The 12,658-nt window shown below is 48.9% G+C and overlaps 1 protein-coding gene across 3 annotated transcripts in view; it reads right to left on the bottom strand.

Annotated features, from left to right (window-relative positions):
• ZNRF1 (zinc and ring finger 1) overlaps window positions 1–12,658 on the bottom strand; it is a 104,311-nt gene that overhangs the window by 8,027 nt on the left and 83,626 nt on the right. For all 3 annotated transcript variants that reach the window (XM_077890549.1, XM_077890539.1, XM_077890536.1), the window contains exon 2: window positions 6,357–6,452. In XM_077890549.1, coding sequence (XP_077746675.1) covers window positions 6,357–6,452 — 96 coding nt within the window. The remainder of the gene's footprint in view (window positions 1–6,356; window positions 6,453–12,658) is intronic.

Below are 12,658 nucleotides of genomic sequence, written 5' to 3'. Positions count from 1 at the left end.
CAGCAGCCCCCAGATGTCCCTGGAAGCTAGCAGCGGGGTGGAAATGGCTGAAACTGCTGCCTGGCTATCCACTGGTTCTATGGGATTTCCATAGTATTCCTGCAGGAAGCTGCTGCCCACTGTTGGGGACCTCTAGGCCTGAAGCTGAGGACCCTGGGCCTGATACAAATGGAGACCACCTTGTAGACAGACACAGATGCCCGTTGGCATCACCAGGTACCCACAGGAGGGGGCCTCAACCAATGCTCCTTGATGAGTACACAGGAATGAAGCAGTGCTTTTTACCTTTGTCTTACTGGCTCCTAACTACCTCCCTACCCCATCCCATCCCAGCTTCCTGATGCCCTGTGCAAAGCCAGTGTCACTGTCCAAGGGGGGGAGTTTAGAAGTGTTTGGTCTGGCTGGGGGTGGTGCTCAATGATGCCAACGGCTGTCCCTCCAACTAGACTAGGGAGCCAAACCAGAGGCAAAGCTCTCTGGCGCCACAGTGGGAAGGGTGATGCCTGGCAAGGGCTGGGGTGGGGCTAGGGTGGGAAGTGACTGCATACTTCTGCTCCTTCCCTGAGATATCGGGGGAGCACTGACAGCTGCTGTTTGTCAAAGAAAGATCTAGGAGGAGAAAAAGGAGGCTTCTTTTCTTTGGGACCAGCTGTATGCCAGAACTTCACAGGAACATCTCAGTGAATCCTAAAGACCCTTTGGCGGGGGGGTGGGGGAGCAGGGGGGTGGGGGGGGGTCTCTGCATCAACTCATGTAGATGCTAAGTGGTCATGACTCCCAAGACAAGTTCCTTCTACTTGGCCACCTTACCTCCTTTCCTTAACAGACCAGGCAATAGGGTCTCTTCCCTTGGGGATGGGAAACACCGCCCATCTCACGGACAGCTTCAGATCTTTCTCTTCTTGTGAATGTGTGCATGCAGGGGCCCAAGAAGGGTGGAGGAAGCTAGCTTTAGGGAACTGCACTGCTGCCCCCAGGTACCACTGTGAGGCTTAGCTGCCCTGTGGAGAGCCCTGGCTCCCACATTCCCCATGGGACTTCCAGAGCTGCTGGCGTCATGAAGGGGGTGGGAAGGTCCAAACAGCCACAGATCCATTGCTGCTGGCACCCTGGAGGGAAGATGAAGTTGGTGCGGCTCAGAGCCAGAAGCTGAGAGCAGGACCATACATAACGTATTTCCCCTTGTGTTGAATGGCAGTCAAGGCCCTGGTGGGAAGGAAGGTAGGAGCCAGAGGGAGAACCCCTAGCAAGTGACACAGAGACGCCAGCTCCACCTCCTAGCCTCATTTCCAGCCCAGGGACAGCAAGCCTGACCCTGCTGCCTTCTCAGCAAGTGCAGAGGTGTTCGGCCCCACCTCCCGGGGGCTGGGGAGGGGCAGTGCCATCAATGCCAGGTCTCCCTAGCTCCCTTCTTGAGAAATCTCCAGGAAAAAGAGGAAGAGCAGAGAGTTCCCCTACCAGCAAGCAGTGGCATCCCCACCCCAACACCCTGGATTGTAGGGTGTGCTCCAATTGTTTTGGTGGATTGACTGGAATGATGGTAGCCCAGAAGGGTCAACCGATAAAGCTCAGGCCTGGTGGGCTTCATCTTTACTGAGGCTCCCCAGCGTGACTCCACTCTGCCCCTTCTGTTGTAGCCACCTGATTCTAGTTTCCCCAGTGTGGCAAGCTTCTGTGGGTCTCCTGCCCACTGACTCCTCACTCCCCCAGCAGCCCTCTGGTCAGCAGCAGCTGGAGCTCCCTCAGGCCCTCCCTTCTGCGGGAGGGGCACCAGAGCAGACACCTTGGAGTCTGGCATTGCTATAGCATCTAACAATAGTCCCTGGCAGGGCCTCACTGGGCTGGGCACACTCCACGGCCAGGCCCCGGTTCTCACAGGCCTAAGGAAAGGTACTTCCATCACAGACTCAGGGTTCCAAGCAGGGACACAGGCCAAATAAGCACCATTTACACAAGTCTGCTAGCTTGGGATAAATGAGCAGGAGGTATTTCTGCTTTTAGGGGAGTTAGATTCTCTCTCCTTTAAAGAAACTTTGTGTGACGTGCAGGTGGGAGCAATGACTTCTGACAGAGAAAGAGGGTAGTCAGGACCTTAAGAAGCAGGGCATGGGTCGGCACTCCAGAAGAAAGCTGAGAGGAGAGGATCTCCTGAAACCACCAAGCTCTCCTTAATACCACTGGCAAAGGAACATGAAATACCCCAGAATCTAGTAGAGGCATGGGCCCCTGGCTGGTCCTGGAATCAAGGCCCCTTAAACTTTCTATGAATGGCTGGCCATCTGTCATGCCCCCCACAGTATTAGGACTCTCTTCTGTTCACAGCAAACTCAGGTCCCCCAGCCCATCTCAAAGCTCATTCTGCTAGCTGAGCAATGTGAGGTCAAAATTTGAGTGCATATTCTTGAGGGTGAGTTCTCTGGTCTCAGAACTACAAGCAGATGTTGGAAAGGGAGAGAAATTAAAGGTCCATTCAAGCTCACCACCTTTACCCAGGTAAGTGGGACCCACCAATGCCTCCCTTATCTTGTAGGGGTCCTGAGTTCAGAGCTGCCTGTGGACAAGGAGAAGGAAGAATGGCACAGTCAGTGCTCTGTGGTCTAGCACCCTCCCTGCACCCTCAGCACCTTGTGAGGTAGCTGTTCATGAGCCTTCCTAGCCAGGTGCTTGCACTGGGAGCACCAGCTCCTGGGCTTTACATTTCTCTTGAGCACTGGGTGAACCAGTTAAACTAGTCTTGCCTTTCCTAAGTTGGTTTTCTTTCTTTCTTTCTTTCTTTTTTTTTTTTTTTAAGTCTGGCAGGCCGCTACTGGAGGCTTTCCAACCCACAGCTCAGGCCAACCCTCATAATAAGAAAAATACTACTTTCTATCTGCCTCATTTAGGAGGTTTCTACTTTTTTCTCCTTTGGTGGTTAACTAAATTTCATCTTATATAACCACTGTAAATTTTCTAGAAATTTCCCCAATTAGTGCCAGCAATTACAGGAATAGTGTGTGTGTGTGTGTGTGTGTGTGTGTGAGAGAGAGAGAGAGAGAGAGAGAGAAATCTCTAGGGGACTGACTGGGAGTTCTGGTCAGTCTTCAAAAGGAAATAGCACTTTGCTCTCTATCCACTCAGAAAGACTCATCTTGCCTACTTTCTAGAAGATTCTGGGAGCTCTACACTTCACACATTCTTTAAGTCTCCTCACGTTTCTTTTGAACAGGAAAGATAAAGTGAAGGTGAGAATGGGATGATGAGAAATCATGGATAAAGTATGTTCCTCGCAAAACCAAAATAAACACCCAGAGGTCCTGACTTGGGGCTTTGGCCTATGGAAGCTGAAAGGCCAGTGCTTTGTGTGAACTAGAACAGGCCCTAGACCAGCTCTGGAGACTTCCACTGCACATACATACCCCAGGTGGCAAAGGCCTTCTCTTATCTGGAGGGTTCAAATGTCTCAGCAAACACAGAGACTAGCGGCTGGGCTAACGGAAGCCCAGCCAAGATGGCAGTTAAGTGTCCACAGAGAGGCCAGCCGTCATTTCTGAAGCATCTTCATGGCCATAAGTCAAATTCCACTGATAGGACCAGATGCAACATGCCTCTCCTTGCCTCTGCTGGGAAGGATGGCTTTTGCAAGACAACCTTGAGTTTAAAGCCTCTAGTTTACACACACACACCCTGTAGAGGTGGTTTTCAATTAAAGGAAGAGGGAAAATGGGACCAGAAGGGGAACAGCTTCAGTCCTGTGTCTCAGGCTGGTTGGCCAACTTCCTCTTCCTCTCAGGGGACTCTGACTCGGGAACGTGACTTCTGCAGATGGCATGTGCTCAGGCCGGGCTGCCATGCTGGCTCTGGGAAGGGAGAGGGGACCCTTCCCATAGCTGTGGGTGGGAGGAGAGCTCCGGGTAGCACCAGGCACTTACAAGCCCCCTGCCTTCCCTGTTCTCCCAATGGGGTGTGTGGGTACCTCTCACTCAGGTGGCCCCAAGAGCACTCTGTCCTCCACAGCTGCTCTTACAGAGTTCTCCCTGATGATGTCAAGAGCCCAGTCCTCTTGGGTGGAGCCCACTCTGAAGCTGCTTTGTGTTCTTATGACAGCAAGGCAGTGTCTACAGAGAACTCTCCCCAGCAACCCACAGGACAAAAAGCGGTCTTCATGAGGGCTCTGCACATGTAGAGAATAAGTGAACACAGTTTCTGAGGCCACGGCTGGGGAAAGCTGTGGGCCTCGGGAGAAGACTCGTCTCCCTCCATGGTCCCAGGCAGAGATGAAGAGCAGAATAAAGTGGGGCTGGAGCATCATCCTTTAAGGAACGTACACTGACAAGTCTGACAGGAAGCCCAGAGCTCACATGACAATGGCTTCAGAGAAGTGGCAGCAGTCAGTGTCTGGGGACAGGGAGAGGCTGTCCACAGGGTAGAAGAGAGGCTTTTGGGCACCAAGTAGGAAATAAAGAGGAAGGAAATGCCAGGGGCAGAGGCAGGGCCACAGTTTTCCCTACAGCTGATCCTCTGAACAAATATGACCAGACTGAGTGCAGTTGAGATAAGTAGGTAACTGGCCTGTCTACATGCATTCAGAATCTTTTGGCTGAGCAAATAAGTAAGAGATAAGAGAATAGTCGGGGGGCAGCCTTGGTGGCTCAGCGGTTTAGCACCGCCTTCAGTCCAGGGCGTGATCCTGGAGACCCGGGATCGAGTCCTGTGTCGGGCTCCCTGCATGGAGCAGGCTTCTCCCTCTGCCTGTGTCTCTGCCTCTCTCTCTCTCTCTCTGTGTGTGTCTCTCATTAATAAATAAATAAAATCTAAAAAAAAAAAAAAAAACAAAAACCCAAACAAACAAACAAAAGAATAGTGGGGTGTGTTTTTAGGAGAAGGAGTAGATCTGTTCATCAGATTTACTTTGCAGGAACAATCCGGAATCATCAGGTCTCCCTAGGTGAATGCTATGTGAAGGCAAGAGTAACTGTGGGCTTGAGGAGGTAGGACCTAAGGACAGTTCTGTAAGGAAAGTATACCCAGGAAATTTTCATCATTAGGATGGGGTTCAAGTGATCCCAAGCTCACCTTCCATCCAGTCCACAGACTGAGAAATCCCAGACTTCATCCTGAGCACTGCTATGACTTCAACCCCAGAAGGTAGCCCCGTGATGGGCTAGAGCACGGCCCCCCTCAGATCCAGTGCCTGTTCTTCCGGGGCGCTGGGGTGACTCGGTTAAGTGTCTGCCTTCAGCTCAGGTCATGATCCCAGGGTCCTGGGATCGAGCCCCGTGTCAGGCTCCCTGCTCAGTGGGGAGTCTGCTTCTCTCTCTGACTCTGTACACACACTAGCTCTCTCTTTCTCTCAAATAAATAAATAAAATCTTAAAAAAAAAAAAGATGCAGCTCTCCGATGAATGTGGTCTGAAGACCAGATTAAGTACATAAGAGTGGAACACCAGAGAGCTGCCAGCAGTTCACAGTGCCCAGCACTAAAGAGCGGTCAGTCCACTCTCCAGAAAATGATGAAAGAAAACCCACGGACAGGCTCCCATCTTTGAAGGTGACAGTCTTGATCAATGCCAGCTGTAACTTCCTGACCTCTATATTGGAGGGTCTGAGGTGTAAATGTCTTACTTTATTCTGGCAGAAATCCTAAGAGCCAGGTTATTGACAGCCCCATTTCACAGACCAGAAAACCAAGGCTCTACTAAGCTGAGCAACTTGTCTATGATTATACAGTCAGTAAAGGATGGAGGCAGACTTTGAATTCACATCAGCTGGGTTCCAAATCTTTACCCACAGCATACTAGACAGATGTTGACACTTACTTCATTCACAGAGCTACCATGTTAGGGAGACAGACTTGTGTTTCATAGGATGGCCTGGTCTGGTGATTGTACTCACTACTCAGCCCTTAGGCAGCTTCCAAAGTAGGAAGTGGTGTAGCCTTGAAGGAGTGACTAGGTGGCAGGTCAGTATTTCCAATCCCTAAAGGGTGTCCACTTACTGAACTTATTCTGCTGTGGACAGTCAAGGCTTAGGCATGTCATGCACACCCAGAGGTGAGGTGGCATTCTTCCCAGGCCCTCTGCTGTCAGCTGTATAAATGGGCAAAGGCCGCATGTCCCAACCCGAGGTCCCAGGAACTCACGGGACAAAAGGCCTAAGTGGGCAACCTGAGAGAGACTTCCGGTGCCATTGGCCTGACCCCTGGGCCTTCCTTCCTGTTCTACTCCGCTTCCTCTCCAGCTGGTGCACCAATTCCTTGAACAGTTGATTCCTTAACAAAGGATAGACATTCCTGCCAGAAAGCGGGGTGGCAATGCTGCCCGAAGCCATGTGAACTTGGGAAGACCCTCACTCGGAGGCTCCCCCAGCCAAAGCCTTACCGTTGTAGGAGAGGCGAGGTTTGCTCAGACACATTATAAAGTGCATTTCCATCTCATCAGAAGCCACAGACTTGGAACAAATGGGGCACTTGAAACCTGAAAGAGAGGAAAACACTGTGAAATGCTTCCTCAAAACCAAGCATAAACACAGAGGCCCTTAGACAGCTGTGGCCATGTGGGGTTGGGGTCAGCGTGGAGAATTACCATCTTCTTACACCCTACACCCAATTTCTCCTTCATTAATTTTGTGATTTTATCCAAGGCTTCCTGACTCCCACTGTCCTGCCAGCCGCTCGGGGGAGCTTCTCAGAAGGCACTGGCAGCAGGTTTGAGTTTTATTTTCCTTTAGATCCTTTCCCAGGGAGTCTAGTGGGCAGCAGGGACAGGGAGGAATACAATCAAGGCAAACAAGTCATCAGTCTTTGTTGCTGCTTTTTAAAAGATTTTTTATTTATTTGAAAGAGAGCGCAAGGCAGTGCAGGGGTGGGGGTGGGGTGGGGAGCAGAGAGGGAGAAGCAGACTCCTCGCTGAACAGGGGGCCTGATGTGGGTTCGATCTCAGGACCCCGGGATTACACTCAAGCCAAAGGCAGATGCTCAGCTTAACTGCTTAACTAACCTTAACTAATGGACTGAGGCACCCAGGTGCCCCAATCATCAGTCTCATCTTTAACCAACAAAATATTTAATGCCCTTCTTCCTCACAGCCCCCTAACCACGTGGCTGGACCACCTGTGGGAGGAAGCCCTACCTCGGTCACCACCTCCATCCCTCCCTGGCTCCCCCTCCGGTCCACCTCTCTATCCCTCACCCAGGGCACCTGGCCTCCCCGTGGCTCAGGCAGCTGTCCTCTGAGTGTGTGGAGCAGCAGGGTGGCCCTCCAAAACCTTCCCAAATGCCATGCATGCCTTGGCTATGTGCCACTAAGAGTAACAGCTGTTGCACAACACCTGGCAAACACAGGCTGTTGTGACCCCGCTGTCCCACTTCCGGGACTCTGGACTGCTTATACATCCGGGGAGTTTTGTCAGAATTGTACCAATATTGGAGATTTCTGCTGAAAATCTTCTGAGCCGAACGCCATTACGCAAACACAGTCCCTTGAATTATTTTTTTAATAAACAACTTTTTAAAGATAAATGGTTCCTAATTTCCCTCATTCTATTTGTATTGAAATTATTTTCAAATGATTGATTCTTTTCTGTGCTACTGAAAAGATGTAATACCAACGGAAAGTTATTTATTTGTCCACATCAAATTTCACATATTGCCACTTCTCCGTTTTGTGACTAATTCCTACCCACCCAGCCTGGATTTCCTAGGTCCAACACAGCACATCTAAATCTTGTAAAGATGTGACTCTCCTGTTACATTTTTAGTCAACGTGTTCCATGCACGCTGGATGTTGGTAATATCTGCCGACGACATTTCCTATGAAATAGACAAAAGGCGGAGGGCTCGTATTGCCTGTTCAGTGCTTCTGGACAGAGGAGGAAGTCATACCTTTCTTTCCCAGGGCCTTGTTCTTTCTCTATGGAAAGCCCTGGACATTGACAGCTGTGGGTGCCAAGACAGGAAGCAAGGCAGTTCCTGTGTTCCCATGTAGGGCACAAGCACTTTGCTTAGTGTTCTCCAAACCCTCATCTTTTCAATGACAAGGAACTATAGGACCAGCCAGAAAATCCAGGGTCCACTTAACTATGGACAAAGTGGACCTCAGACTCCATGGCACAGTCCTCGTTCCCCTGACCCCTTCCCTCAACGATCATGAGCATCCTGTATCTCAGCTAAAAAAAATCTTACAAGTGCTATCAATCCAAGGACTCTGGCCAAGGTTTGAGCAAGAGCTGTATTTTCTGATCTCTGGGTGGTTATGAATCCATTAATAACAAAGCCAGAGGACTGAAGAGAAGCATGGTGGGGGAGGGTCCATTCCCAGTTTTCTGGCAAAACCAGTTCTCAGATGTGGCAGGCTGATTCTTTTCTAACCAAGGTTAGAAATCTACAGACCCAGTGTGACACATGCTGTGGACAGGTGAGTAATGAACTTGAGTCTTGTGGAACAAGGCTGTCTTCACATCTACCCTAGCTCCCTCTGTAATCTCAGTTCTGCTCTCATGCCCGGGCTCTGCAAATAAACCAGTATTAAGTAACATTCCACAGAATGACCAACCATTGGGAGATTGTCTCATTTGCTTCAGAGATTCCTTCATCTTTTTTTTTTTTTTTTTTACTCCAAAGACCAAGGTTTTATGATACCTTAAATGACTACAGGAGATTTCTAGTTTAAACCTGTTACATTAGCACCCTGTCTATAGGCTTGGGGCTGAGGGCACTGCCAGGGTGGACATGCTCTGGACCAGCTGCTCTAACACCAGGCCCTGATATAGTCAGGTGCTAAAGTGAATTGTTACTACTGATAAAAGGCCTTACACCTCACATTATCCACTTTTCTGATAACCTTGAGAACAGATTCATGGTTATCACTATAATAGCATCAATCACCCCTGCATCCCAAAATGACTCCTTGAATGCAGGACAGGGAGTTGAGTTATAGCCAAGGTACTAGGAAGTAGGCCACCCAAACGAGAAGGTCTATGAGGAAACGTCACTGGACATTTATGCCCTAGAAAAACAAACCAAGGTGAGACTCCCAGGTTTAGGCCTGTGCCCTCATTGTAAAGAGAAAGAGGCCTTGAGGAAGACACAGGTTCAAACACCAAGGGGGTGGGGCTGAGACCGGTCAGATTTCTTAGCTGGCGATCTGAAGTCCTTTCCATCCAGGAAGGAGCCGACTACACGTGATATTGTAACTTACAATAAGAACTATGTATTAAAGGAAAAAAAAAAAGAACTATGTATTTGGTCTTCGTCTTGTTTCTGGCACAGAGTTCCTAACACCCTGGGAATTTCCTACCAGGAGTATTTGGTCTTTTGTCACTGGTTCCCAAAATAGCTCCAGAGCCATAAGGTGAAAAGAATGTCTTGTTACTCATAATGAGTCCCTGTCAACCATATCAGAATTTATGTTAATGAGGTAACTTTGGGAAAGCTCCTTGGTAAACTAAGGATGGGGGCTGGTTGCAAGGGGAACCAAACAGCTGATTAGAGAGTCCAAACTTTCAGTCCCAACCCCTAACCTCTGGGTATGGGGGTGGGGGTGGGGGACTGGGGACTAGAGATGTAGTTCAATCTCCAATGGCCAATGATTTATTCAGGTATGCCTATGTAATGAAGCCTCCATAAGAACCCCAAAGGATGGGGTTCAGAGAGCTTCCATGACAGTGAACCTGTGAAGATTCAGGGAGCATGGTGCCCCAGGACAGGGCACGGGGGCTCACACCCTGTTCCCATACTTTGTCCTCCGCCATCTCTTCCATCTGGCTGTTGGAGTAATATCCTTTTATGATAAAATGGTAAACAAGTAAGTAAAATGTTTCTCTAAATCCTGTGAGTTGCTCTAGCAAATTAAACGAACCTGAGAAGGGAGTCATGGGAACCTCTGATTAAGAACCAGTCGGACAAAAAAAATAAAAAATAAAATAAAAAAAAAAAAAAAAAAAAAAAAGAACCAGTCGGACAGGGATCCCTGGGTGGCACAGCAGTTTGGCGCCTGCCTTTGGCCCAGGGCGCGATCCCGGGGATCCGGGATCGAATCCCACATCGGGCTCCCGGTGCATGGAGCCTGCTTCTCCCTCTGCCTGTGTCTCTGCCTCTCTCTCTCTCTGTAACTATCATAAATAAATAAAAAAATTAAAAAAAAAAAAAAAAAAAAGAACCAGTCGGACAGAAGCACAGGTGACAACCTGAATCTGTGACTGGTGTCTCAAGTGGGGGGCAGTCCTGGGGGAATGGTACCTTCACTTGTGTGGTCTGATGTTATCTCCACGTAGACAGTGTTGAAACTGAGTTAACTGCTTGGTGGTACAGGGAAAACACACACCAGAATAGAGTTTTAAGAAAGAGGTGGGTTGGGAAATATTACAACTGGAGAAGAAGCACCACTGTGGTAGGGAGAGACCTACATTTTAGCAAAAGCAGGGTTAGTGCCACTTGCTTCACCTTTCTCTGGCATGGAGGTGGGGCGTGTAAAGATCAAAAAATAACTCAGTCTATTACATGAGTGGGAAATGACAAGATGACCTAGGTTTTCCAGCTTTGAGATATGGTAAGTGATCTACACTCTCTGGCCCTGTTTTCTTATCTAAAAAAAGAGGACTGTGCCTCTCTCTTGCAAGGATCAGATGAAACAAGAAACCTGAAAGCACCCTACGAAGAAGCTAATCAAATGTATCATCAAGCCCAGCAGTACTTGAGGAGGAAGGAAAAGAGGAAGGATTTAGGGGGCTGAGAGATGGGGGGGGGGGGGTAGTGGAGCAACAGGGCATAGAGGCCACAGGTCCTGAAAAGTGTGCCAGAGCTGGTGGGTGGTAGCCATCTCTGCTTGCCCCATCTGTTTCCTCTGAACCTCTGAAGCACTGTGCATGGCACTTTCCATACTGCCAGTGTGGGATGAGGCCTCCTGTTTAGCCTCCATGGCTTTCACTCCTGTATGTGATGACAAATTAATAGCTCACAAGTATTGAGTCGTTACTGTGAGCAGCCACTGGGCTGTATGTGTCTCCTCATTTACCATATTACGAAGTGAGCACTCATGTTAACTCTACCTCGCAGAAGAAGACATCAAGAGCTGGGGAGGGTGCCTGGGTGGCTCAGTGGTTGAGCTTCTGCCTTTGGCTCAGGTCATGATCCTGGAGACCCGGTATCAAGTCCCACATCAGGCTCTCTGCATGGAGCCTGCTTCTCCCTCTGCCTGTGTCTCTGTCTCTCTCTCTCTCTCTCTGTCTCTCTCATGAATAAAGAAAATCTTAAAAAAAAAAAAAAAAAAAAAAGCTGGGGAGCCAGAGCTGGCACACAGCACCCAGGAAGACTGACCGCCCAGAGTGTACCCTGCTTGCTGAGCTGTGGGACAGGCAGGCTGGTCTAAGGAGGAGGTGTTATATGGCAAAAGAAACATTAAGGCTACACAGACTACTGGTTATTACTAAATAACTTCAAATCCTCCACACCATCCCAGCAATTTCTTTTGAAGCATGGTGGGCCTGGATAATCCCGTAGATGGAAACAATTGAGAATTTCTGGAAATTGTGTTAATATGGAAGGACAGAGCTGTGCTTTCTACTTGGTACTGAACCTGTCACTGATTGGTAAGATGCTGAGTTTGCAAATTACCTTTTAAATGGAAAATAAAGGACATAAGGTAAGAGGGCTGGAAAAACATGGAGAGCTAAGGGGTAAAAACTAATGTCTCCACCTTCTTTCCTGAAAGGTCATCCAATGACCAAGATGGATTTTCCCACTCTATTGCCCCAATCTTTTCTCGTAAATGTTCAGTCACAATTTAGCATCAACAGCTCTATGGAATGATAAGTACTGTGATCTTTATAAGCTATCTGAAGGTTAAAACATCTAGGAAGGGATCCCTGGGTGGCGCAGCGGTTTAGCGCCTGCCTTTGGCCCAGGGCGCGATCCTGGAGACCCAGGATCGAATCCCACGTCAGGCTCCCAGTGCATGGAGCCTGCTTCTCCCTCTGCCTGTGTCTCTGCCTCTCTCTCTCTCTCTCTCTCTCTGTGTGACTATCATAAATAAATAAAAAAAATAAAAATAAAAAAATAAAACATCTAGGAAATTCTGATACCATTTTGGAGAAAAGTTCAAGCCAAATTAAAATCAGCTCTGTGAACAAAGACAAACCAAAGGTCCACAAAAAGTCACTCAAATGACAAGATTTAGGCAAATTTCATAAGAGCCTTTCGTCATCATTGAGGAAGTGTGTGCAAGAGATGCTTTCTCTTTGTTCATGGGAAAGCTAGAGGTAGAGCCACTGGGACACTCCCTGCCAGCATCCGAGCCCAGATAGGGAACTGGGATGCAGAGCAAGCCCACCCAGCTGCTCTCCCTTCTCCTATCTCATTCTCTGGCGGAGGCAGCATCCGGCACGTGTCATGTCTTTAATATGTGCCACTGACAGAGTGAAGTGCCAGCCGAGGCTGACAGTGGTTCCCCTAAGCCATCACCTGCTCCCACCAAGCTGTGGCAGAGACAAGGAAGTTATGTGGTTCCTAGTCTTTCTCTGCCAATCTCTCAAAATGAGGAAGGAATGAATGGCAGAGCAGCAAGAGGGAATTTGTAATTACCCAGTGCTGCAGCAGATGGGCTCTATAAGCAAGTGCTGCTACAGGATTACTCCCCCCCCCACCCCCCGCAATCCAGAGGAGCCCTTCTAATGGAGACCTTACTTC

Source organism: Canis aureus, chromosome 3 (genome assembly GCF_053574225.1).
Source record: "Canis aureus isolate CA01 chromosome 3, VMU_Caureus_v.1.0, whole genome shotgun sequence".
Taxonomy (NCBI): domain Eukaryota; kingdom Metazoa; phylum Chordata; class Mammalia; order Carnivora; family Canidae; genus Canis; species Canis aureus.
Note: the sequence above shows the minus strand (reverse complement) of the source record. Positions and strands in the feature narration are given on the sequence as shown.